The sequence below is a fragment of the Delphinapterus leucas genome, chromosome 7 (assembly GCF_059928025.1).
Source record: "Delphinapterus leucas isolate spDelLeu-1000000601 "Yukka" chromosome 7, BTC_Dleu_Yukka2, whole genome shotgun sequence".
NCBI classification, from domain to species: Eukaryota; Metazoa; Chordata; class Mammalia; order Artiodactyla; family Monodontidae; genus Delphinapterus; species Delphinapterus leucas.
The window spans coordinates 103504997-103532962 of NC_143135.1; the positions used below are offsets into that span (position 1 = coordinate 103504997).

Below are 27966 nucleotides of genomic sequence, written 5' to 3' on the forward strand. Positions count from 1 at the left end.
CAACAAGAGAAAAGCACCACGCAGGATGTGTTCCTAAACCCTCCTCCCCAAAGCACCTATAAATACGATCGGATTGATGACACTGGCTGCTGGGGGCTCGGACGGATATTATCATTCCCAGTTTTCAGCCCCAGTGAAAGAGCTGGGGCCAAGGAGATGGATGGGATGGGTCCGCATTGGCACAGGACAAAATGAATGTCAGAAGGAGGGAGAAGAATGCTGCTCCTGAGCATGGACCAAAGATGTTCAACTCCCCGTGTTAATATCAGAAACTTTACCTAGTTGAAATCAAATGTTTATCTGTTGAGTCATTAAAAATTTTCTTCATGTGCCTCTTAGTTCTCCAGACGCGATCAAAATGCGGTATGATGAGGCCGGGGACATTCCACAAAGGATGATACCATCTATTTCTAATTGGGATGTCACATTACACTTCCCCCTATTCCTATTATAGTTCTCACTTTATTAGGAAATCTTTATCTGAAATGGTGTAGAGCAAGTTGAGATCAGCAAGACAGAGTTGCGTTCCTTCCTGTGCTTGTCTCTGGTTGGTTAATCTGTCCTGCTTTCACGCATGAACCAGACAGGAAAGACTGAAGCCAAACCCACATCATTATGAATGAATTTCTTTGCTTTTAATCTCACACAGTTTAAAATACAATATGAAATCAGGCTACAGTATATAAAAAATTCTCCAGCAAAATGATGTGCCAGCATCAGCTACTAAAATAAACGAACAAAAAACTCCCCCATAAGAAATTTTTTTGCATTTAAAAAAAAAACACATAGAAACTTACATCGCTACATCTCTAAGCTACCTCAGTTCTGATTTTTAAAAAGCACCTGCTTTTCCTTTTTTTCATCTTGCTTTTAAATTTTCAGCTTTTAAAAAATATAAATTATATGAAAATACAAGTTGGAAAATAGTCAAACACAATATAACATCTTTTTCACCCCATACTTCTGAGCTTAAAAAAAAAGTATTCTAAAAAAAGTTCAATAACTGAGGCAGTATTCCTGATAGAGATAATTTCCTTTTAATATATATATTTTATATATGTATATGTATACATATATTTATGGTTCCTCGAAACTTCTTTGGAATGTAGATAAGAGTTCAACACATTTATATAGACCCCAACAGAGAAAGCAGCATGCACAGCATGACTAGGATAGAGAAGGTGTCATTTTCACCATGAAGATTAGGCAGGTTAATGCTCTAAAACCCAGAGTGTTCGTCTCCAAAGTGAGGAAAAGCATATCTGATCTTTGAATGCTACCTCCAATCCCCAAAGCCACAAAACCAGGGCTCTGTGTAGGGAAGTCCCTCCCCTGAATGCAGAAGGGAACAAAAGTGACCCTGAACCCTACAGCCAAAACCAACACAGGTTAAGGCATCTCCAGGAAAATAAGAGTTTCACCCAGCTCAACCAGATTTGCCCATCCTTCCTCTGAAGTTAACATGTTTTTTTTTTGTTTTTTTTTTTAAAGCAGAACTCCAACAATTCTGCTACATTTCCAGTGTATAAACCACCCACCACTCTTCCTGGGATGGTCTCTGGCCTTTGGACAGAAGGAGAAAAAGCATCTGGCCAGATCGACAAAGCTGTCTGAACTCATACACTATCTACAAATACTGAAAACGGTGCACTGAGAGAGAAAGGGCATCTGAGCAAACAAGCAGCTGAAGGGCATGAGGAAGCACTTGCTTACATCTTATCTGCTAGGGAATTATGGCAGGACTCACACGGGGGAGTTCTCAGCATCATTGTACGAGGGAAGGCTGTTGATGAGTTGAGAAAGTGATTTTATGCCTGGTGGCAAACAAGCAGTGACCGATGCCCGGCCTTGGTCCTACTCTCACCCACCACTGAAATGTGGAAAGACTTCACAAGAAAGCCCCGGGATTATCTCAGCTGCAGTTTTGCATGTCTGCAAACACACACACACATGCACACGCACACGCACACGCATGCACACACACGCAGGCGTACACACATCTTTGCCAGTGCCCAACAGAGATCACATCATCTAAGAGAAAACAATGTAGTCCAAACAGTTCTGCCTAACACTCCCTGAGCAGCTCCTAAAATATTTCGAGAGCTTCATTAAGGCACCTGCATCCGGAAGAAGATCAAAATACACAGCTGGGCTAAATTCAGCCTTTGCTTTCCAAGCGGACGCTCCGATTTCTCAGTATGAGGAAACGCGTGAATCACAGAGCTAAGTTCCTGATCATTCGGGGTCTGCAAGGGGACCTGGGAGAAAACAATCCACTTTCTTGAAGCTACGCTAGAAGGTAGTTAGTACTTCCAGTTTCTCAGCTGGAGCCCGTCCTAAATGTTTCTTCCCCTTCCTCACTGAAGCCCAAAAAGCCATCCCTCTGTCACCTTCCTTTGAATCAGGCACCTGTACAGCCGGGGAAGGGGGGAGGATCCTAGTTATAGGAGGCGCTTTTCCTTAGTGGTCAGATGTTGGTCCTCTCTCCCCAAACTCCATTTTCAGATGACCCCTTACAACACCACAGTTGATTATGTTTGTAGTTCAACTTTGGGAGAACTAAAAGTAGATTGAATCCCATGGACCACCTTATTCCTACACCCCAGCTCCTTTCCTAATAGTTCCTATATCCCTTCGAGTCTTCCTTCCTCTGCAATTACTAACCTTCACTTACCCTGTGCCAGAATAAGGGATCCAAAGCACGGGGCCCCCACAGCATCTGTGCTATGCACCTTGCTTGCCCACCCAGTCTCACCTGACACCCGACTCAGCTGCCTTAAACTCTTCAAAGGAAAGCCTTGCACTTCTCCCAAAGACAGCCAAGCCCCATTGTATTCACAGGCTCCCTTCATTTCCATGGCTCCTACAACTCAGGACATCTAAATGGCTTTATCAGACGCTCTCCAACTCATGTCATGTCTGTAGTTACTCTTTCACTCACCCATCAGAAAGCTGTACATCTCTCTCTACTGAACAACAGAGTGGGGGAAGCAATAAATGTGGGATGCTGGGAAAATAATACACAAAGGAGAAAGTACACAGTGTTAGTTGGGAATGACATGCATTCAGGACTTATTTCTTAAGGCCTGAGGGGTAATGCCCATGCACACAGATTTTATTCCAAGTCATGTACGTTACAGGTCTAAAACCAGTAAAGAACCAGGTCCATCTTCCCCCTTCGATCCCCTTTCCATGACTTCTACAGTGCTCCTACATTTACTGTGGTGCAAAACCAGGGCTGCAAAATACATTCAGTTCGAAGACTTAATGCTTAGCTCAACGTTAAGTCCAGACTCTGAGAATCCACTAATGACAAGTAAGTAGAAGGGTGTGATCACAATTTTTAAAAACTTATAGGTGAAATTCACATGCACAGTTCCCTTGTACCCAAATCAGCCTTATTTTTCCCTCCATACATCAGTCACATGAATTTGGGATCCCCGATCTCAGTGACAGCGCTTTGTCTTTCCAGTGGGGTCTATATAAACAGTTTCCTTTCACTGTGACAGAGTCCTCAGCCAGCATATAAGAACAAGATTGCATGGTACAGCAATACTGAGACCACTTGAGAGCTTAAGACGATTTTTAAGAAAAAAAAAAAAAAATACTGGCACAAAATTTAATAGAATAAATTTTAACACAAAAACAGTTTTGGTCCCTCCCCACTGAAGTCCATCTTTGTTTGGAAAGTAGAATAAAAGGTAAATAGTCCTTGGTTTTTAGTGCATCCCCCAAAAAAAGGCTTTACCCCACCTCCCTCTTTTTCACCCTCCCAGACCTAACAACAAAAGGAAATTAATTGCCTTTTATTAGTCTCATGACTCCTGATGCATCAATTTCTTTTGCTAATAGGTCCGTAACTCAAGACACATTATTTTTTTGTGGATGATTTTTTTTTTTAAATGATTGGACACGTTAGTCTCTTCCTCCCTTAAGCCAGATCCTTCAAGCTTCTAAGAAGGCCCTTGTCTCTCTCCTGAAAATCCGCTCAAGAATTTCCCGTCCCACCCACCCCACAAGTCCTGGCTCTCCTCCTCCAACGGCGCACAATTGATTATAGCTGCAGCTTACTTAGCTCCCACCCCTGAATGTAAAAAAATGAGTTCTGGAAAATTAAAAATAGAATAACAATTAAAAATTAAGAGTCCGACCAACGTGGTTGTTCTTTGAAATGTCTCAGCAGAGTTTCTCTGGCCCCTTGGTGTCCATCACTCATCGGCGTCAGGCTTGACGTCCAGCATGGCGTGCAGCTCCTCGGGCGTGTACCCCAGGAGGCTCTGCAGGTCACACACAAAACGGTACACATAGCGTTTCCCCGCCGTCTTGTGGATGATGTTTTTGTCATAATAGTAGCGAAGGCCACGGCTCAGTTTCTCATAATTCATCTTAGGTTTGTTTTTCCTTTTTCCCCATCTCCTGGCCACCTGAAATTTGATTTTAAGAAAAGGAAGAGGGGTAAACATCTACAGGATAATCCAAATGTACATGTTTATTTGCCCGCACCCGTCCATGGTGACCCATGATGTTCAAGAAAGGGTTAGAGATTCACGTACATAGAAGTTACTTTTCTGACCAATCTTTTCCGAATTCCGAATTACAAGCGTTGGGCAAAAATGACAGTGAAGCTGATTCTCTGAGTTGATGAAAACACAGTGGCCCTGAACTTCTAGGGAATGGAGTTAAAGCATCTGATCTTAAAAAATAAAAAAAGAAAAGCAACACTATAGTGTCTCCTCTCACCCTGTATTATTAATAGAATGTCCTTGCTTTGAAAGCATGAAATCTAATGCAAGGGATGGACGGCTGAGCTGCAATCACACCTGCCTTTCATCAACAGGAAGCATTTTTTTTTGTACTGGGCACAGGGCTCCTCATGTCTGCCGGAAGAGAGAGGTTGTCTCTCTTGTTCATTGTTCTTTATCCTCAGAATTGGGCGTGGCACAGAGCAACCACTCGCCAAGCGTTTTTTTGTTTTGTTTTGTTTTTGTATTGAAGTATAATTGAGTACAATGTTGTGTTAGTTTCAGGTGTACAGCAAAATGATTCACTTTTATATATATATATTATATATATAAAACATATATATTATATATATAATATATATATTATATATATATAAGACATATATTATATATATATATATTATATATATATATATATTCTTTTTCAGATTCTTCTCCCTTAAAGGTTATTACAAAATATTGAGTAGAGTTGCCTGTAGTATACAATAGGTCTTTGTTGGTTACCTATTTTATAAATAGTAGCGTGTACATGTTCATCCCAAACTCAATTTACTCCTCCTCCCCTCACTAAAGCATTTGTTAATGAAAACACAAGTTAATGTGAAAATTGTACCAATCTTCCAAGGCCTCTCAAATTGTCAGACCCCTTCCATATTCACAGAGCCACAAGACCAGGGAGGGCGCAAAGTGAGAGAAAGCAACTTGTGTCTACAAAGGGCCTACTAGGTGCCAGGCACTTTATGGGCATCATATCAATTAATCCTGGAAAACAAATGGCCAATGTAGATATTTTCACTATTTTCCAAATGATGAAAGTAAGGCTCAGACGAGGTCACCCAAGCAGCAGGTGGCAGAGCTGGGATTTGGACCCTAGAAAATGTCATCAACCCCCCAGAACCCATCTCCAGAGCTCTCTCCCATCCTCCCTCAACAGGAGACTCTGTGAAGTCACTCCCTTCTTACCTCGTCTGGGTCAGAAAGCTTGAATTCCCAGCCATCTCCAGTCCAGCTGATAAAAGACTGGCAGGATTTATCGGTGAGTAGTTCCAGGAGAAACTGCCACAGCTGGATCGGTCCACTGCCTGGAGACACAAGCCACGGTGAATCATCATACCAGATGCTCCACGCTCTCAGCAGCCAGTCCCATCGCAGGGCACTCCCGACCCCTCCCCTCTCAGCCCATCAGCCAGGGGAAAATGAAGGCGGCACAGAGCGCAAGCGGTACAGGAGGCGCTAGCAGCTTGAACAGACGGAACAGGTGAAGAATTCCTACCAGAACAGCCTTTAACACACAATAGCAAGTGCCCTATTTGGATCGACTTAAGGGTCAGTCCGTTTTTATTGCTAAGCAAACTCCAGAAAGAAAACACTGTATCGCTCCTCTGAGATATTCCAAGGCAGCAAGTCATTATTTTTGCCTTACAAAGGACTCAAGGTATGAACCAAGCAAGGAATGCCTTTACCAGTTCCAATCAGAAGTCAAAGCCCGTAAGCAATCTGGACACAGTGCGGCTAGGAAAGACCCAGTCCATGTAGATGAAGAAAGCCTGGCACGCTCTAACTCATACAGGAAAACTTGACTTTTTTTAGACTCTAATCTTCAACCTGAGTTTCAAATTTGTCTGATCCAAAGTAAACTGAGATTCAATAGGAAACAAGCTTTACGTTGCCTCTCAGTCTAAAACAGAAATGTCCTTTACGACCTCTAAGGGCAAACTTTTGTTACGTCTTACACGTCTATAAGGCACGTTCACATGCACCACCTTGCTTGCTCCTAAAAGCCTCTCTCTACCCTCCTTATAGGCAAGGCCCACTGGGCTGACTGTTTCCATTCTACTGGTGCAGAAAAAGGTGCTCAGCAAAGTGATGTGACGTTGCTCCAGGCACAATTAGAGAATGGTGGGCCTACTGCCCGGACCTTGACTCCCAGGCACCAGGGTAACCTTGATGGACGCCTGAGAGCAAAGAGCAGCTGGTCGGGGAGCTTCCTTTGAGCTCTGTCTGGGACAGCCCAAAGAAGCAACTGCTATAGCAACAGCTTCCTAGTGGTCCCTCCTCAGCACAGACCAGGCTCAACGGGGAAAACGAAATATCTCTACCTCATTCTCACTCTGAGTACTTTAAACCCATCTGGCAAGAAACAGCTTACACAAATTCTAGAATTAAATGATTCAGCAAATGCCTACAAAATATATTAACGTTTGAGGAAACAGTCCCAGGAGCCACACCGGTAAAGCCTTACGGTTCTCTGTTTCTACCCCTCGCTGAAGAACAATTTCATGGACAGCTCGGACACATTTGCAGCTTTCTTAGCAGTTGAATAGTCACCAGCTACCACCCTCTGCCTGGAGTAATGTCCTAAAGTGACTTCCTATGAGGAATCACTAAGAAGTCATCCGGATGGACAGGAGTAAGAAAAGAGATTTCTATTAAGAAACGCTATGGAATTTTTGGTGGCAAAATAATAAGAAAAACGCAGTTATAATAGCCCTTGTGACATAATAGGTTCCCTGAAGAAGTGGAGAATGAGTATAGATACTCACAGGATCCCTGAAACGAGACATGTAAGGAAAAATCAACTACTACGGTCCAAAACTATGTAAATAAGCCAGGGAGTTCACGGTCCTCTCCTGGGTCAATACCACATAACACAGACATGAGAGAGAGTGGGGTGCTGCTTTCAGGCACCTGGCAAAGGAAAATATGAACAGCAGCTATGATTTATCGTGTACCTACTATGTACCGTAGTAACATGCGATGCTTTATAGCATCTTATTTATCCCTCACAGTAAGTCCATGGGTGGAGGCTGTTGTTATCGTATTCGTTTCTCCCACTTTACAGCAGAGAAAACTGACCCACTGTGAGGCTATATGACCTGCCCAAGGCCGCGCAGGTCAGAAGTGGTGTGGCTGGAACCCAGGCAGCCTGACGCCCAAATTCTTCATCTCGACACTCCATTGCCCCTAGGCAAGACCAGCCCAGAAGCTGGCATCTAAACTGCCCGCTGGCTGCAGTGGTCCCAGGGATCAAAGGACCCGGCTTTCTAAACACATCTTCTCTTGCCCGCTTCTCACAGGAAGCAGTCCAGGACACTGGGCGGCCAGTGGTCCTCCAGACAGCCGTCACTAGTGACCTTGGTGTCCACCGCCACAGGTGGCACTTCCAGCCCAGTCAGGTCCCCTCGTGGTCGCCGTTAGCCTGCGTAACTCCATTATTTCTGCCCCCACTAGTTACCTTAAAACCTCTCCCACACTACTTGTCTTAAAATCCCTTTGGGGAGACAAGGGGGGCTAATTATACCAAGCTGAGGAAAGGGAAAGAAATATGGGGATTCTTGTCCCCAGGCAAGTCCTGGCCATTGGCTGGGAACAGCAAGCACGTCCCGAGTCCGGGGAGGGCGGTCCAAGAGCCACCTCCGTCCTCCACGCTCGAGACGTGCGGCCATCAAGTGGGGAAGGGGCTTTGATTAGCGTCGCTGGGACCGGCGCGTGAGGAAGGGACGTCAGACAGAACTATTGCCACTGCTCATGCTGCCGCTTCCCGAACTGAGATGTCTGAGCCGCAGGCCCTGCAGCTCCAGACTGTTCTCTGTGTGCCTCTGACCCCTGGTGTCTATGGATGTGGCCGAGGGCGGGGTGAGCCCTCGCATGTGGGTGTTTTCGCTTTTCCGTCATTGTGAGTCTTCCTTTGCTCATAAGGAACATAAAACTGAAATCTGGGAACTGGGAGGCCAGGTCCTAGGTGTGGTGTCCTCTAACTCTTTTCTTTTCCTATTTACAGAAGGGAAGGGGGAGGATCAATACGAAAACCAGATGCCTAAAGAAAGCACAGGGCCTGAGATGGGGAGTCTCTGCTGGGCTGCAAAGTCAAAACAGCGGTGATGTCAGCTCAAGGTTCCTTCCTCAGTCCTTGAGGAAGAATCCAGCCAGCCCACTCAGGCCAACCACGCACACAGGGCTCCCACCCAGGGCTTTCTGGAAGTTGCTGCTAACCCTTCAGAAAGCGCTCACGGTGACCCCGAACGAAAGGGGTCCGTGATGCCTCCCAGAGATTCCTCTCTTGTACACTTCTGCTGACACCCCGACCCTCCTTTTGGCTGTGGAGGCAACAGAAATGGGAAGGACGTGGGGTTCTTTTGCCGGCCAGAAACGCTGGGTCAGGGCAGGAATGTGGGCGTCAGGACGGCTTGTCCGCCGGCTGGACCAGTGGACAGTCCAACACGGGAGCCTGTTTCCACAACAACGGGGTTGTGGGAGGGCCTGGGAGGGGAAATCAGGGCCACCTGACAGGCCAGCACTTGGAGGTGGCTCTGGGGTCCCTGGTGACACTGACCTCCTGGCCAGCACCCGAGTCCAGCCCCAAGGGAAGTTCTCAAGCCCCAGACTTGTGCAAACAATGGCTGAGGCTGGCCCTCCCGGTCCGAGCTCTCCCAGGGGCTGTTTCTGCAGCGCTTGGAGTTGGTCTGTTCAAATCCTCAGGGCCGGGCTCCATCCCGTGCCCTCCCTCCGACACGCCCTCACGTGGTAAAGCCTTTTCCTCTATTTTCCTGGCACCTCCTCTCCGCTCTGGGCCCAGGCCCACACACCCACCCAACTGGACTGTGGTCCCAATGACCTTTGTCCCAGGGAGCAGAGAATGGTACTAAGAATAGTGCCAGTCATGGGAAGGGGGAGCTCATACACCAAATGTGACTCACAATGGTGTCCCTGTCCAGGGGCCCCGAGGCAGTCAACAGCGGCCTTCACCAGGCTGCCCTGGGGTGTCACACTTCAGGAATCCAGTGGCATCACTGGGAAACTATGCTTCAGAGCTCTGAACCGCAACAACAGAGGGGTCCCTGTTAGAAGGAAGTCTCTCCCCCAGGCGGTGCGGGAGGGAGGGCCCCTGCCCCACTCACACACACCACCCCCTACCCCGCCATCGGCCCCCTCCCTGGCCGCAGTGGGGAATTTCCTCTGACTGCTTTGTTCTTCTCGGCTTCTGGGGGGAAGAGGAAAACTCTTAGCGCAACACTGACAGTCCTGATCTGAAGACTGTGACACAATCTCAGAAGAGATAATATCAGGTGGGTACCTGGAGGGACCGCAGGCCAACAGAGCAAGTCTCACGAGGATGCTTCCCTTCAGAGGCGACCCTCAAAGCACTTCAAATCCAAGGCTACAATCTCTTTTTTTGTTAAGGCGAAGCTTCAAGTAAAGTCTTACTCATTTGGTTGTTTATGTCCCTTTTCTTTGTCTAGGGACTAGGAGATCCCCATATCCATCTCAATGAGACAGGGATGGTTATTTAAAAGCCCCTGCTTTTTTACTCCCTTGCTCCGAGGCTAAGAAGTGAGCAACTTCGGTAAAAGGAAAGCAACGGGCTAGGATGGGATGTTAGAAAGGCGCTCCAGATGCTCAGGATCATAATTCTTTCCGTGTGGCCACGTATAGGTATCTTCTCAGTTTCTAGGCTTGGGGGTTGCCTGCCATGGCAATGAGCTCACTGCTCATGAACGGGGGTCAGGGTGGGACTTCAGTTTTTCCTTTCCAGTTCAGCTGCAAGTTCTCACTCTGTCACCTGTGCCCAGCGCGAGGTTAACACACAAGAGTGGAGCCCGGGGCAGCGGCTCTCTCGGGCAGCCTCCCATCATGCTTTGCTTGCACCAAGACCGGCTCCGACAGCTTTGTTCTCCCTGCATCTCTCTCACCACTAGAACACATGCTCCAAGGGCGGGGACTGTGTGTTTTCACTGCTGTAACCCAAAGCCTGGGATGGTGCCTCACCAACAAACACCAGCTATCAAAAAGCTATTTGTTGTTAAGTGACTCCAGCTGTTGGCTCCCTGCAAGCCTGGGCTGCGTCTGATTGACCCTTCTGTGTTCAACGCCAGGCCTGGGACCTCGTCTCGGACAGGTGCTCGGTAAACATTTACTGAACTGCATGATTCAAAACAACCGTCCTCTGCAGAAAGGTGTCAGGGTTTAAAAAGCGACCCAAACTGCTTCTCTCTATTAAACTATATTTGGGGCCAAACAATATGGGTGACTCCCAGGCTACGTTTCATCAACATGGTCCCCAAAATAAAAACGACCACACCTCCTGTCCTTTGGGGAATTCATTTGCTACTTTGAGAATCTAATCTCTGCAGCTCGACTCTCAAAGTCAAATACCTCAGTGTGGGCAGGACACCACATTTATTTTAACCTATGAAACTCTCATGGTTGGTCACCCTTGCAACAGGGCTCACTCTGCCCCAATAGCACACATCTGACAGGTGGTTCTAAAACAGAGGAACGGGACCGACTGGCCCCTCCCTTTCACCCAGGTGTCTCTACCCACAGCCAAACGATGATGGCAAAAACAGAACACTCAAATCCAGAAATGACCCATCTGTTCACAAGTGTGAACTGTCTTTCAGACTACTGCAGGAGTGCCTACCTCTGGGGGTGGTGGGTCACCCCGGAGTCTCTAAGCATCACCCCCTTCTTGCCAACCCCCTTCTAAATTATCATTCACAAAAGATCTCCAAGTCCCTCTGTTTCCATTCAGTCCTTATGAAATGACGTTTAATGACAAATTGAACAGAAAGCATCCTGTCAGTCTCTTGCCCTCTGGGCCAAACTCAACATGAAGCTGCACCGTCTTCTGCCTGAGGATGAATGAGCCAAGAGATGTACTGCTGGCTGGTCTGGCATCCAGCGCGCTGGGATTTTCAAAAGAAGGAAGAGTAGAGACTGCTTCATACTTTGGCACGGCTTTATGCCTGTAGGTGCCTTTTCCCACCTCTTCTGAGTTATGTCCCTCCTTTGCCCTCAACTCAACCCAATTTCACCTCACCCCCAACACAATCTGTATATGTACGATACATTCCGTAACTGGCCAAGGTGCCTCGGTTCAATGAATCACTGTAGATCAATATGTTCTATACACACGTTCCTCTATCAAGGGCTAGTAACACAAGGGCAGCAATCAGGGATACGAGTTCCAATAATTCAACTCATAACCACAAACAACATTCTAACAGGCACTTGAAAAACACACCTCATGGACGTCATGAGGGGCAACATGTTCGTGCCCTTGTGTTTATGTATTGCTGGTACAGCCAGGACTTAACAATGGAAACAAGTTAGAGAACAATTAAAACCAGCTTTTGATGTCAAGTCCATGTCTCTGACACGTTAGACCAAATGAAAGGAGGAAGCATTTCAAAAAATTTAAACAAACAAACAAACAAAGATGTCGGGCATTGGACATACTGACAGAGCGATAACAGCAAATAGTACCGCATAAAATGAAAATATATACAGGATGGTGGGAAACGCCCAAAACAGGGAGTCAAGCGTCTAGAGCTTTGATCCCAATTCTTGCCCAATTCACTGAGTGATCTCACGCAGCTGGTTAACCTCTCTGGGCTTTAGTTTATCTATCCCTAAAATGAAAATAGTTATCCCTGCTCCTCTCTACTTTACAGAGATGTAGATCAAGTCCCTATTATTAAAAATAAACATAAATATATGCGTATATATATAAAGAGCTGACCACAGCGCAGAGCAGTCTGGGAACAACATAAAACACGACAATAGAGGGAATCCCCTGGCGGTCCAGTGGTTAAGAGTCTGCGCTTCCACTGCAGGGGGCACGGGTTCAATCCCCGGTTAGTGAACTAGGATCCCACACGCTGTGCGGCGCAGCCAAAAAAATAAAATAAAATAATAAAACACAACAATGGAAGAATTAAACAACAGAAAAAAATATTTTTAAAAGCAGACTTTTCCAAAAGGAAAACAAGAGAAAAAAGAGATGGAGTTGAAAAAAAAAGCACTAGATCAAATTCAATGATTCTTCCAAGAATTCAACTGGCCTTTTATATGGCAACTTTGAAAAAGGAGAAAGTTAGAAGCTAAGACAAAATGGTTAAAGTATGTACGTGTGAAATGTTTTAAACACTGTAGATGAGAATAACCGGTTAAGGTTTTTTAAAGTGAGGGATAACTCTGAAGTTCTTGCTCTAATTCAAAGTAGGCAGGCACAAAAAGACAGAGCAGATGCAAACTGCTTTGCAAGTGAAAGTATCACCGACATTTTATGGTTTGGGGAAATCTTGGCCACAGACAGACTTAGATCCTCTTTCCCCCAGTGCACGTTTTTCCCCTCCTAATCATTTATACTCATCACCAAAGCACACTCCACCTAATAATTATGTAGGGCTGAGCTAGAATGAGTCCAGCATTCCCCACAAATGTCTGTAGTTTGGCCCTAGAAACAGATCCCATCACTATTAACTGAAGGAAGAGCAGAAAGTCTTGCCCAGCTATTAATGTCCAGGACAGTCTGGGCAGTGAGTCTGGGGCTGGCAATGGGTCAGCCGGGCTGCCCCACCTGGGAAAGACGAAAGTGAGGCTCACTTGAGTCTGCCTGGGGCCTGAGAACAAGACAGTTACACACTTAAGTGTCTGGAGGAAAGGCCCCTGTTTTTGCTTGGGCTCCTTACACCTACGTGTGTTCAAAGTACACATGTGTGGGAGTGGCCGCAGGGAAAGGAGACCCTTCCTCTCTTAAAGGGGCAGCCTGTACTCGAATGCAGGCACCTTTCCTCCAAACCCAGGAACTCTGCCTAACCATGTTCAATCTGCCACTCAGACACACACTTGGATAGCGTGCCAGCAAAGCTGAAGCCAGGAAGCGGGCTTCTTTACAGCTTTTCCTCCTGAGGTCTTCGAGGTAACTGATTGTTTTAAGAAGTCACCAGAAATGGGTAAGGTTTGGATTTGAGGGTACGGAGTGAAAATTTTGTTTAGAAACCAAAACAGAAAGAAAAAAAAAAAGCTTTATGTCACTAATGTAAATGTCAAAAGAAAATGCCTTCCTAAGTATGTAGGTGACAAGAAGAAAGAAGGAGGTCTTCACTGATTAGAACTAGAAAATAGGACTTGAGAGTTCTGAAGCCTGGACCTTTTCTAGTAGGTTCTCAAATGCAATCTGAGCTTTATCTTATCCTAGGGGGTAAAGTTTCCCCCTCGTACCAAGTTTCCCCCTCGAGAAATGACTAGTTAACGTATTCAAATTCTTGGGGAGGTGACTAGATCCTAAGCCATCATTTGAGCATATAACTTTTCAAGCCTTTATCTAGCAAATAATTTCTGAACACCCCTCAAATGTAAAGCATGGTAGCCAGATTGGGTGGAATAACAGAAGAGGGTATTAAAAGCAGCATAGAGGCAGCAGAAGAAACACTTCTGTTCCACCATAATGGGATGAGCTGAAAAGGCGCTACCCACGCCTTTAAAGAACAGAGGAGCGAGAACCCAGCCTTGAGGGGCCTTCACGAGAAACTGCACCCATCTCAGCTCTGAAGGTCAAACACCTCCACGGAGCCCAGCCCTAAGAGCACCTCTCCCGCCAAGCAGGTCCCAGCTTCCTCACCGAGGTCAGACTTTCACATTCACCCACCTTAGGGCAACTTTCACTCTCATTATCTCTCAGGGAGAGGTGAGTCACACAGCAAACAATGCAGTTCGGTAAGTTAAAGTCAGCAATAGGCACTGAATCCAGAAGCCCGTCATGGGCCACCAAGAGCGTCGGGACCATGGTCTAGAGTCCTGCGGTACGACCAGCCAGACACCACGCTGATCAGTCAGGGATGATGGGGCCATGACCGCATGCTGCTGGGCCCTCTGGCCACAGGCAGCACATGTGACTCCATCCACCCTGTCCCCAACCAAGGTCAGGCTTCCTGGGGCTGCTCCAGCCAGGGATGGCACAGAGGGCACATGAGGCCATTCCTGCAAGACAGAGAGCTCCCCAGTCTTTGACCGAGGAGTCCCATCAGCCTGGCCACACCTCTCTTGGAATTGAGCTGCAGTTGGAGGCTCTTCCTACAAACCTCCTTCCTACCTGCGGCACAGCTTGAAGGCTCCCCTGCCCTTTCTTCCTCTTCCCACTGTGTCCTTCAGATGTTCTCCCCCGAGTCTAATCGTGCCTTGGCATCTGCAGACCCAAACTAACATGCTACTAACGTTGGATATTTTCCTACAAATTGTCTGACGTTGTGAAAACCTGTGAAAGGCCTCTCCTTTGCTGTTTGCCGTGTGACTTTGGGCTAGACTTCTTCCCCCTCTGAACCTCAATTCCCTCCTTTGTACAGTGAGGATAACAGATTTTTCCTCATGTGGTCATTGGAGACAGTTAAAAAAAAAAGAATGTGTATGAAAGAGTCTAGCACATAGTAGGAGCTCAACACACATGTGGGTTGAGCTGAATAGCTGAAGGGACCTAATCTGATATGAAATATTGGCTGTGCCCCCGAGATACTGCCCGGAATTACTGGAATTCTGTAAGTCAAATCCATCATCCCCTGACCTCAAAGAATGTAGAACTGTATTGAAGGACAGAAGGTCTGGAGAATAATACGAAACAGTGGTAACAACGAGCACCTAGAGGGTGCTTCCTGTGGACCTAGCACTGTGCCGGGTGCTTTCCATAAGCTATTCATGTAATTCCCACAATAATCCTAGGAGATAGGAACTCCTATTATGACCATTTTGCAGGTGAGAAAACTGAGGCACAGAGATGTCAGCTTGCCCACAGTCACGCAGCTGGTCAGTGGCAAAGCCAAGACACACTCAGGCTGCCTGGCTCCAGAGTCCATGCTCTTAACCCCACCACGATGAAACCTCTGCAACATACCCAGTGGTCAAACAGCCTGGATGGTCTCCTGTCATGTGCTTAACCTGGATTTAAGTCTGAAGGCATAAAAGGGACAGACGGGGCGCTGATAACCATCCTATCTGTAAGCATCACATGAAAGTCACTTTAGGGAGAAGAGGGAGGGATATACAGAGGCCCTAGAACAACAGGGGTTTGAACTTCATGGGTCCATTTATACATGGATTTTTTCTTTATAAATACATTGGAAAACTTTTTTGTAGATTTGCAACAATTTGAGAAAAACTCAGACAAACCGCATAGCCTAGAAATATGGAAAAACTAAGAAAAAAGTTCGGTATGCCATGAATGCATAAAATATACGCAGATGTACACAGAACAGACCAAATGTGTGTAAATCGACTGTTTATGTTAGCAGGTCAACAGTAGGCTAGTAGTCCAGTTTGGGGATTATGCTGGGATTTCTGACTGTGTGGGAGTCAGCGCCCCTCACCCCCGTGTGGTGTTCAAGGTCAATTGTAGCACCTCTTGAATGGAGTCTCCACGCCGGGGAACCACTGGTCAATCAGTGTCCAGAGAGGCAAAGGCATCCAGGGAACCAGGAGATGCCAAGGGGCGAAATCTAACAGAGCCCTTCCCAGCAGAGGCTGCGGGAGTTTCCAGGCCGGCTGTTCAAGGCCGACAGGACCTGTGTGGATGCCTCGGCAACACACTGGCTGAATTCTGTTCAGTGGAAACATCTGACTTCAAAGACAAAAAGGTGGAGCTTCAAAGTGGAGACAGAGTGGAATTCCAGAACTGTCACCACCCAGTTCCACCACTTGGAGTTAGGTTTTGTTAAAGAAACAGTGACCCAAATAAATGGGAGACTCAGAGACTCCTTTAAAGCTGGGGGACTGGGTCCCCAGAAGAGATGTGTCATCGTGTAAGTTTCCTGCCTCCTAATCCAGGCACCCACAGGCCTCAGCGAGCTGGAACACCAGGGTCTGAGATTCTGTTTTGTAAAGTATGAAGGGGCCTCTCTGCCCCAAAGGCAGCTCGCCGGAGCTACCGTAGCTGCATCCAGACCCCGGGGTGGCTCAGCCAGCTGCGGTCTTCAAGGGCAACTGACGGAAACAGGGAACCTCCCTGTCCATATTTCCGAAGCCAGTTAGAAGAAAAAAATGAAGAGTGAGGCCAGATCCTCCCACCGTGTGATCTTTTCCACGGGTGACAGGTGATTAAGAAAAATGGTCCCAAAGCGAACCAGTCAGGAGGCGTTAGCAGTGGAACGTCCATGCAGGCAACACCAAGGGGCTTCTGCCCCCCCCTCCCCCTCCAGCCCGGAGCCGCCAGGGAGTTCTCCTTCCCCAGGCTCCAAAGTATTTCCCCAGCAGCCTCATAACTGAGCAGCATGTTAACCCGTTACTCCAGTGAGATCCAAAACGCACTCCACACACCCCCTTAGGACCCAGCACCAAACACAGCACAGAGAATCAGAGTCCCCCCCGGCTTCTGGCAGCAAGCCTCCAGTTAGGCTCAGGGGGTCTGTCTGGCTTCCTACAGCCTGCTACTCACAGGGGCCTGTGAGGAGGAAAGGGAAGATGCTCCGTCTGCCTTTCTCACCGCCAAGCTCTTTTCTTCCCAGCCACCCAGGTGCTGCCCAAGGATGGTCTACACCAAGACTGTGATGCTTCCTGTAAGCCTGAGGCCAGGCCCAGCCTTGCCTGGGCCAAGAACCTCAGGGCCCCCGTAATAGGCAGTACTGCACACAACAGGCACCAGAGTTCTACACTCATGTCAGCAAGCTGGTTCTTCTTGACTTTAGTCAATTCACACCCTTATCGCAACAGCAGGGACATGGAAAGACTATATTCCAGAGCTTGGCTCAGGGAATAACCACCCTCCCCCAATTATAAAACTCCAAGCTGTTCCTAATAACATACCCACCTGTAGACTAGCATTAGAATTTTCTGCACAAATTCACACTGCACTACATTGCTCCGGTGATGCACCGCCCCCCTTCCTCGTCAGTGACTTAGGCTCACACCAGAAGCTTCCTCGGTGGTTGTTTGTACCTGAGGACGCTGCGATGATTTTGCAATCCAGCTTTCCGTCAGAAAACTGTGATTTCAGGAAATGCCATCCAATCTCAGGTTTCATTCTGAACTGAAGGGCTTTGAAGCACTTCTTTTTGCAGGAAAGTTGTTTATTTTCAAATACATGTTTTAGCAGTAGCTTTAGGTTCCTGAACCCTAAAACTCAGTGACCAGTCAGATCCCCCAGGTTCTGGGCATGGCCCAGGGACTCTGTTATTGTGTGACGGTGGACGGGCTCTAATTTATCTACAAAACAGCGAGAAGAAGGTATATCTCAGGCCAAAAGCAACAGGGGAATACCTAGGGCTTCTATTTCTACAAGGCTGGTACAGCTTCGCGTGATGCCTCGCGCAAAAATATTTGCAAGTTGGATTCCTGACGGTCCCATATCGAGCCTTTAGGAGACTGAGGGATCAACTATTCACAAATCTGCCCAGCATGGTAAAACATACTTTCGTTATAGTTACTGACTAGCTTTGGGCTTAGCTTTTCTCAGGCTCCAGGATAAAGAAGAGACCCTCACCACTTCATCAACAATTACAACACGAAGCTGGGGCTTCTCCTAGACAACGACAACACGACAGTTACCAGCAGGCCTGCTCCATACCAACTGCAGAAGTGATAGGAAAGGATTCCTTATTTGTAGCAACAAAAGTCTGGCAGTCTGGAGTGAAGTTCTATAAAGCTGATTTACAGAGCAATAGCTCCACTCCCTCCTGCCCCCAAGACCCCCCTCCCCCACCCCCAACACACAGTGTGAATTAGTGACAAGCAAGAGACAAGACTCTTAATCTACTCTATGGGAGCAACTGAGATAACCAATGAGTGTTCTCATTCTTTAAGAGGGAGAAAGATTTCGTACTCAGGTGAGACACCTGGCACTTAAGGGTCAATTCAAGAGCTACCTTCCTGCAGAAGGCCTGGAATAAGTCCTTTTTGGTGCCTCAGTTTCATCATTGATAAGAGGGGCCTGGAGGGACAGAGAGGAAGGGAAAATACTCTTTGACAATCCAACATATTATTCTACACCTGCTGAAATGGAAAAAAAAAAAAAATCAGAGATGCCCACGTGTGTCAAGGATCTAGAAAGCTTTTTGTTTAGGTCCATCAAATACATAGAAAACACCAGGCCACTTCTCTCAGTTTGTTTTGTAATCAGACGGGGTTCATAATGTATCTTCGAACAAAAGAAAATGGAGCTCTCTGATCGTATCAGTTTGATAACCAAAAGCGGTCCCAGTAAGGTAAGAAGGTGCATTCTTGGCGGAAGCCAGCACTGCATTTGATGTATTCTTAACTCAGCTAACAGGCAGGCTTTCAAGCCATGTTATCTGCCCACACATCTTGACCTAATTTAACAAGTTGCCATGGGAGCCCAGTGAAGGTTGATGCAATTTTCTTATCTTGGGAGGAAGAATGCAACTGTGCAAGAGAATGTGAAAATTCAGTTTCTAACTGATTTCCACACTTACGGTGCAGTAACTAAGACAGCATTGGAAGAAGTAAAATGTATTCCTTTGAGAGTGAGATGAACAGAGACCTAGGCTCCTAGTGCACTGGCAGGAAAATGGATTCACACCCCAGCACAGGGAACCTATACGTACATCCTTTAGTTCAAGCCAAGTCATAGTGATGTAAAAGGTACACGTGCTCCTACCGTGTGGCCACACATACTCTGGAGTTAGTCAAATTTTAAGGAAACAGATAAAAAAAAAAAAAAAAGAGCTCAGAACTTGAGATAGAAAATAGGTGTGACATTTATGAGCAATGAAAAGTCTTGCCAACACTTATACAATGATTTCCACTTTCCAAAGTACTTTTCCAAACTTCAGCTCATCTTAGCATGTCTGCATAGACTCAGAGATCCATTTATAAAAACTCCAGTCACTACACGCTCCCCGCGTGGTGGAGGGGGCTGAGTAAGCATGTTCCATCCCCCTTCCCCGTTCCCTAGGATGTATGTGAAATGATAAGGGGTCACAATGAGGGGCAAGATATAGTTTGCACTGCGGACAGGAGAAGTCCACCAGGCACTGAACACAGGAAGAAAAGCCACCCAAATTTGGACCACTCCCGACATGCCTAACAAATTCCTGACCTTCATCAAACCACAGCAATAAGAAAATCCAGTTCAAGTCTAAGGACAATGACAATGTCTTGAATTCGTCAAGATAGTGAACCTTCCAAGGCTACGAACACTTGTCTGCACTCAACATGGGCTCAGATTTGCTGAAATAATTGATTTGTTACGAGTGAGCTCTCTCCCCTGGGTCTAGCACCATGTCTAGCACTCATTTGTCTCGTTAATTGAGTTAGTTCAATTACATTTTCACAGATCTCCTACCACCGAGAGAGGGAGGGACACTTCCATTTCACTAAAAGTAGAAGAGGGTACAAGGTAAATTTGCCTGAAATCACACAGTGTGTTAGCGCTGGGAGGAGCACAGAGGACTTCTGTTTTCTGGGCTATTGTTTGCACCTCCATTTGAGATGGTTTGAAAAGTTAAATCCCCAGTTATAAAGAAGAAACAACTGAATGGTAAGATACTTAAAAACAGGTTTTTTAGTTCAAATGACTACTTGAATTTTTGAGATCTTTAACTGATAATCATCCTCTCTTTGCTTCCATTCACTGAATTAGTTTTATTCCCCTAGAAAGAAAGAGATAGAGAGACAGAGACAGAGATAGAGATAGAGAGGCAGAGAAAGAGAGAGGAAAAGAGAGGGAGGGAGGGAGGGACGGAGGGGGGAAGGGAGGGATGGAGGGGCACCCATTAAAAATAATCTATCCAAATAAGGGATGACATCAAACATAACTCACAGCTCCAGGACATTCCTGTATTTGTCCTGAAAAGAGCTTTTGAGGTTCTCATCCGTTTGCCTCTGGGTTAGGATTGCCAGAGAAGCCTCACAGGTGGCATTTTGGTGTTGACGGCAGCTCATGTCCCTAATTTGTACTTCACACTCATTCCTTGTTCTTAAAATTTCCAGTTCACCCTTTTCCTTCTCTTCTTGAAACTGGGACACGTGGAGAGATTCCCAACTCTCAGATAATTCTTGCCAAGGTACTGAGATCATCTTAGTCAAAACCCTTTAAATCACTCTTGTAGACTATTAGCTCTGCAAGCTTCTCCCACCTACGAAATCCAATAACTAATATATACATATACCCCCTTTCAGAGGAGTTTCTATTTGAGGTGGAGATGAGGCTTTCACCATTTCTAGAAACTTCTATACTTTCTGTAGTGTAGCCATGAATCCTTAACAGAATCTTTTCCCATGAAGGCTGACCTAAATCATAAGACTCTCTTTGGCCAGAACCCAAACTTTAGAACTTAAAGTCAGTTTATTTAATATCAGTATCCACAAAACCGCCCTAACTAGCAACATTTTCAGAATTGTACACCAAGCTGAGAGAGAATGATGAAAATTGTCATATGGGAAAAAATTATAATCGTGCCTGGTAATGGTGGTTATGGTGGAGATTATGCCAGAGGGAATAAGGCAGGACCTTTAATAAGGAGAAACTAAGTTGAGGATTTGGTCCTGGAAGCTAGGGCAGAAGGAGGAGAAGAGGTGGCCTTTACACTTGGGCAAACGACAGAGCCGAGTGTAACCTGCGCCATAAAAACAGAAGCAAGCTCAGCCACTTAGAGACGTCTGCCACCTCCACAGCCCAGAGTCATGTCAGAGCTACCCCGGCCTCTCCGCCTCCTAATTAAGCAGCACTTCTCTCCTCCTTCATCAGTGTATCCAACTGGAGTCCAGTTCTTACAATACCTAAGAGTTATTACAGGAGCCAGCACTCCTGTGCCTATTGAAAGAGACTTGATATACTTTCCTTATTCCAGGTGTCATTAATGGAAAAGGGCAAACTTTCATTGTCTGCTGCCCAAGATGGGAAGGAACTCCCCGGCAAAGCAGCAAGTTCCCATCTACTCGTGATGTTCCAGCAAGGACTTGGGGAATACTGCAGCAAGAAAAAAGTAGGGAACCTTTAAGCTCCTTTCTGGCCCATGACTCTATATACAGACCTTGTCGCTACCTCAAAATCCAGACCTAACTCCTGAGCACCTATCCGTGCACTGAACTGCATGGGGAGCTGGAAGAATGCAATGTGAAAGACACACACACACCCCTGATCCTTGAAGGAGGAGGAACTTTTCTAAGCATGTGAGCTGTTCTCAAAGGTCAGCTGGCTTTCCTAGTAAAGACCTGAGATTTCCCTCACACAAGAACAGGGATCCAGCACGCTCTTCAGATCAGACAGACACGTCACTAGAAACACAGATTTTGCTGTCTGTCTTCATCCATACAAAGGGTCCCCACCAGTGACCTGTCCAGGGTGGATAAACTGTAAGAGAACAGAGGGCAAGGTCACAGCTGTGTCATCCAAGCTTAAAATAAGCTCTGCTCGTGACACAATTTCTAATGTTTACAAAACACGACAATCTTACGGAAAGGGTCTGATCATTAACATGCGTCTGCTCCTTGGACAGTTGTCAGATATACTCTTCAAACCCTTCCAAAGCTAGACAGCCTATGGGCCACACCTTGCTTGGACAATGAATCATTTTGCTCTAGTACCAGATTCTCAATCAAAGCCCAGACTCTCAACATACATCTTCCTTCCTCTGTGATCTTTCTTCGGTCACCACTACTACAACTTTCACTCCTGGAAAAAAATCAACAGTAAAGCTAAGCGACAAGAAAGGTTTCCTATATAGGGCAGGATCCAGCCAGAGTGTCCGGTGACTGAGGGCACTTTTCCCATTGGAGAGACCAGCCGAATACTGAGGATTCTACTCCAGATGAGTCCAGGGTGTAGGCCATTCCGTGATGGCTTTGAGAGATGCCACTGCTGGTTTTGGGTTTAGAGAGACCTCCCAAGAGCAGGCGAGAAGTCCTTTGATGCTAGACCACAAGGCAGAGGTTCCAGAAACACCAAATCAACAGAGTTCCCTTCTCCCAGAGAGGGGTAAATATCCAAAATATCAGTTTTCCCTACCAATCCTGGAAAGGATCCCTTGGGACAGAACGACACTGCTTGCTTCCAAAAGCCAACGCTATTCACAGAGTGGCTTGAGAGGCTAACCCAACCTCTCCGAGTCTACTTCTCCCCACCCGCCACCCGGAAAGAAAGAGGCTGACTTCAGGGGCTGGGAATGTGCACAGAAGCTTCCAGGGAGCCCACCCTCAGCGAGCAGGAGGCGGGGCGGGTGCCTACCTGTGTAGCCAGCCAGGGCCGCAGCAGGGATGACAGGCTTGTCCTTGTTGAGGTCAGCACGGTCACGCACATAGTCCTTGAAGGTGCCCTTGGGCTTGTGGTTGGGCAGGGCGGCTGGGTAGTCCTCTGAGTCGAAGCTGTCGTAGGACGGGACGCGCTGCAGGCTGTTGAAGGATGACTGGCTGCTCCAGGACTGCGTGAGGCGGTCGCAGCTATCGTAGCTCTCTATGCTCTCAAAGGAGTCCTGGCCCCCGAGCTTGCCTGGAGGAAGAGGAGGTGGGAGGAGGGCAGGGAGGAGGGATGGGAAGAGACACTGTGAAACCCTCTCGGTGAGGATGCGCAGGACGGATGGAGGGAGTGGCCAGTGGGGATGGAGGCGTGTGGGTTTGCTCTGGGGAGGAGGGGCTGCCTGGGCCCAGTCTGCGAGCCCCCTGCGTGGTCTCGTCTTGCTCCAGAGCCCCTAGGATAGAGATTCAGAGTCGGGCGCAGCTTCCATCTGCCAGAGGGAGACAGCAGTGTTTGGGACCGCAAGAATTCCAGAGCCAGAAATCTACAGGCTGAGAATCATGTCTGCTATGATGGGATTTCTGGCTGATGAATTAGACCCAATGAGTAGATGAAGAAATCTGAGTAGTGTCAGGCTCAATTCATTCCCTATCCTAACTCAAGCCAGGGAGACGATTTCAAAAGGCCCCATTTGGCAAAATATTCTGGTCATGAGAAAAAAAAATTCCATTAGACTAAGAGCAGATTGACCTTCCTTGACCTTGGAACTAAAATATTATATTTTAGCCTTTTTTCCAAACACTCTTTTAAAATGAAATAAATGCAGTACTGCCTCTATGCCTTCTCAAACAGAGAAAGAAGTTATGAGATGCTTTTTCCAGGAGGTTAAAAAAAGCAAACACTATCACTCTTCTAAATGGAAATCCATATTCTTTATCCTCTCCAAGTGCAGCTTTGTACTTGAAATTTGTACTTTATTAGGGAAATGTAGGCAATAAAAAACAAAGAAGTTGATTAAAGAGTGAAGGTCCATAGCAGTGTCAGAAATCCTTTACTGTATGAGTTGCTTAAGGCATTCTTAACTGACCACAAGATCATGCAAGTTCATTAATTTCCCAAACCAGGTTATAAACAGCTGCTATGATTGCATAATAGCTGCTAGAGAAATTTCCACTGGCGAAAATGCCATTAAAAAGGAGCCTAACAAAATGGGGCGGGGGGGGGGGGACAAAAATAAATGCATCTAACTACTGAAGAGGCTCACAGGAATATTTTTTTATGTTTTATTTCCAGATACTTTCCAGGCAACCTAAATTAAATCATGGGAGATTAAATGGCCACTTCAGCAAATTCAAGAAGCCAAAGGATGTGACAAATGTGTATGCAGAAATACCTGTGAGTCAGGGCTGGCTGGTCTACCATGAAATTTCAATCCCAGAATAAGGGCTGGCATACACAACGTAATACTAATATGTCTCTGGTGTATTCTCCCCTTCATAACAGAGGGAAATCGTTAAACCAGTGAAATTCAAATATTTAATCTTGGTGTCCAAACCAAAATTAAATATACAGTGATTAAGAAGGAAGATACATTGCTTCCAAAAAGAAATTTTTTTTAACCCCAGATAAAAGATACTCAGTTAAATATGTAATTTTTGCATAATCTCCCCTTGTAGATTTCCTGAACCTCTTAATCCCTCCAATGCTGCTTGGAACAGAAACATAGTTATTTAGCTGCTTCATCTCATTCCTTCTTCCAGTCACTCATTCAAAGAAGGGTAATCCCCAGAAGGTAGGTAAATGGAAGAGCTTCATGGAATTATCGGCCCCGCCTACCCAGTCCACTGTCATATTTGCAACTTTTTATTATTATTATCTACTCAGTACTCTGTAATGACCTACATGGGAAAAGAATCTGAAAAAGAGTGTGTATAGGTATACCTATAACTGATTCACTTTGCTGTACACCTGAAACTAACACAACACTGTAAATCAACTCTACTCTAATACAAATATTTTAAAAATAAAAAAAGAAGGGACTGTCCCTTCCAGAAATTCACATTAAAAGACGCAAGAAAACAGCCCCCAACCAAGAATGCAACAGCTTCTTTTCAACAGAACAGGAAATTTTGTGGTCTCTCATAGAAAGGTATTTGCTCACACCAGCTATCCATCTTACACATACCAAAAACCTAAGAAAGAAAGTTTATATTTTCATGAAGAATACTCCCACAAAGTCACCGACGTTGAGGCTGTATTTATACTCAAATGTCCCTGAGATGATTCTCTCAGTCATTTTTATATTTGGAGGGCACAGAGACTGGAATTTTCACATGCAAGACAGCTGAGCTTCCAAGGAGTCCCAATAAGCAAGGGCACTAAACGAGGCCAGAACCACTCTCTGGCAGCCTCTCAAACATGAACCGAATGCAAGTCTGTGGAGAGTTGCAGTTTATAGCAGTAGGCTACTTTCATTTTAGCTCTCTTTCACAATCCTGGAGCTGGGAACCATCATTTACGGGTATTTTTTCCCAAAATGGGTTGACTCCAACTGGATTAGACACTCGGTTAGGCTACTGTGCTCACGCAGGGAAGCTCGTGTCCTCCACGCCATCCATCAGCTGGCTTTCCTGAGAAATGTCTCAGCGAGGTCCTCCCAAAGCTATTCCACCACACAGACCTCGGAGCACCCAGAACAGTAGGTTGGGGAGGACAACGGCGGCCCACTGAACAGACTAGCACAAAGAAGACAGCTCTCCGAGTCCAAAGAAGTGGAACATCGAAGCACTCTGTATACCCTAATGCAGTACACGGACACTACGATGATTGCTGATAATAAGCAGCTCACAGTGATGCTTTCAGTCTAGACCGATCCTACCATGTCAGAGCCAATCAGCCCCTAGAATACATCCTGTCTGCGGCACTTCTAACTCGCCAGAAGCAGCCGTGAACGGACCGGTCTCCCCTTCAAGTCTGTGTGGTGTGAAGCTTGGTGCGAGTGAGGGAGAAGGAGGCCAGAGAGAAAGCCCTCCTGTCCCTTTGTACAGGTCACCGTCTGGTCCATCGGGATTCATTTGGGGTCGCGGGGCGGGTGGGGACCAAAACCAAAAACCAAGAGAAGGAGAGGGAGAAGGGGGGATTGCACAAATGCAAAGCCAGACGCAACTGGTAAATGACTTGGCAGCAGGTCTGCCCAAAGTGACACCACGGCTGAGTCCCCACGCACACTCAGCCTCATGACACACGCACAGGAAGCCCCGTGAGAAAGAAAGGCGCTCTGTTGCTGTGACCCGCCTGAGAAAAAAGGTACACATATGTGTAAGTATTTAAATAGACCGGCATCCAAAAATAAAGAAGAAAGGGGAAGGCAAAGCTGGTCCCACCCATCCCCTTCTGTCTGAAACACAAACACCCCGGGGCTGCAAGAAGGCAGATTACAGGTTCCGATTTTGCTGGGGACTTTCCCTCTGCAGGCTTGCTGGTCATCTCGAGGCCTGCTGGGAGGAAGTAGGAACCTGAACACTTGAAGGAGATGACAATGTGTGCGGCCTGTGAGGCCTTTGGGGCCTCACTGAGGAGAGGAGCAGGGTCATCACTGAGCAGAAATCACCACGAGGCGGCCAGGCCCGACTTCCGTGACCAAAGGCCTCGCAAGCATCGCTCGGAAGGGCTTTCTCCTGTCCTCTTCCTGTCTGTAATTCTCTCCCATTTATCCATCAGAATAGCCATCTTTTTCAACTTGTTAGAAATCAGCTATAGTTCTTCCTGGATGAACAAGTCCCTCTTTACAATGGACTGCACTTTTGTCAGAAACAAAACAATCTGGACATGTCACTAGGTGAGCCGTGCCTCTGAATGTTTATGTCCTGATCTTAAAAATTGGGCGTATTTAACCTTTTTTGCTTTATAAAGTCAGCCAGCTCTATTTTGAACCATTTATTTCACTGTCAGTGAGTATTTTATCATTGTCATAACAGTCATGGCAACAAGAGTACCTTCTTCTGGAAGCCTCTGGCCGCCTCCTTCCCTGGTCCTCTAGCTAAATACACACTTTCACCACACTGCTGAAGACTGGTTCCAAATAAGCTGTCGGTTAACCATCTTCTATCTTCCCAAACCAAAGAAGTCACAGGAGGCTAGGAAGCCCAGGCTGAGAAGCAGAGGTCATTCAGATACCAAGCCAGGATGTGCAGTCTGACCGGGAATATTTGGAACACCAGATGATGCAGAGATAAGGGCTCTCCAGGAGGGTCTCTGAATCATTTTTACGTGATTGTGTCCTCCTTAAGCAAAATCCTCTCCAAGAAAATAACGCATACCTTAAAAAACAGCTACGAGCACCTGAAGTTATCACGTGGTGAAATGTTTTACCCAAATAAGAAAGGCGATTGTTCTTCCTGCCAGATTTCAGTTCCACCATGGACCCAGAGCCTTTGTCATGATGAAGGACTTGGCTAAAAGTCCATGATACAAAGTTCTTAATATCTAGACATTCTAAGACGGAAAGGCTAAAACTCAGGAATGCCCGGGGCTAAGAGCAAGGGGGAAAAAGTGGGACCTGGAGAGCTCACAAACTCAGGTAATTCTTAGAATTTTCTAGAGCAGAAATCCGACCTACCACGACTGGTCCTCCCCATGCACATGTTGTCTGGGGTCACCACTTCTTGTTTGATGGCAAAGTAGTCAGTCTGCAAGGTGTCCGTCTGCAGAGGGTCCCGGAGGATGACCGAGGGGTAGTCGTTCTCATACTTGAGGGAGAGGAGCTCCTCCGAGCTGATGGGATGGAGGGTCTGGTAGGACTCTGTAATGAAGCTGGGCTCAGAGAACTCCGATGGAGGGACACACTGGGCATGCTCGATACCGTAGCCTGGAAACACAGAGCATGTGCAATTGGAGAGAGGAGAGATGAGTACCGGAAACAGGCCGTTCCTCCCCATTTACAAGGGCCCCGCAATGTCAAACAAGCTGACTGCCTTTGGGAATGCAAGAAAAATATTTTAAGTGAAAAGGGCCTGGGTTTTCAACCTTGCTCCACTACTCAAGAGCCGTGGCCCTTGACGAGACACTTCCCTTTTCTGACTTGATTTTTTCATCTCGAATATAGGAATGGTGGCAACCTTCCTCGGGGTGTTGCGATGCAGATCCAATGACAGCATACATGGAAAAAGCCTACCAACATTTCTAGCACACAATAAGCTCGTTGTTGTTGTTAGGATAAAAATCATAATAGTAAAAAGATAAAGTGAAAATAAACCTGCTTAAGAT

At 46.5% G+C, this 27966-nt stretch overlaps 1 protein-coding gene across 4 annotated transcripts in view; it reads right to left on the reverse strand.

The window, feature by feature from the left end:
• Window positions 1-613: 613 nt before the first annotated feature.
• The window catches only part of ETS1 (ETS proto-oncogene 1, transcription factor), a 113973-nt gene continuing 86620 nt past the window's right edge, over window positions 614-27966 (reverse strand). For 2 of the 4 annotated variants that reach the window (XM_022556292.3, XM_022556293.3), the window contains 4 exons: window positions 27320-27568; window positions 22696-22956; window positions 5706-5824; window positions 614-4424 (listed from right to left, as the gene is read on the reverse strand). In XM_022556292.3, coding sequence (XP_022412000.1) covers window positions 4209-4424; window positions 5706-5824; window positions 22696-22956; window positions 27320-27568 — 845 coding nt within the window. In that variant the 3' untranslated portion in view covers window positions 614-4208. The remainder of the gene's footprint in view (window positions 4425-5705; window positions 5825-22695; window positions 22957-27319; window positions 27569-27966) is intronic. The other 2 variants (XM_089915803.1, XM_022556294.3) reach the window with 1 other exon arrangement.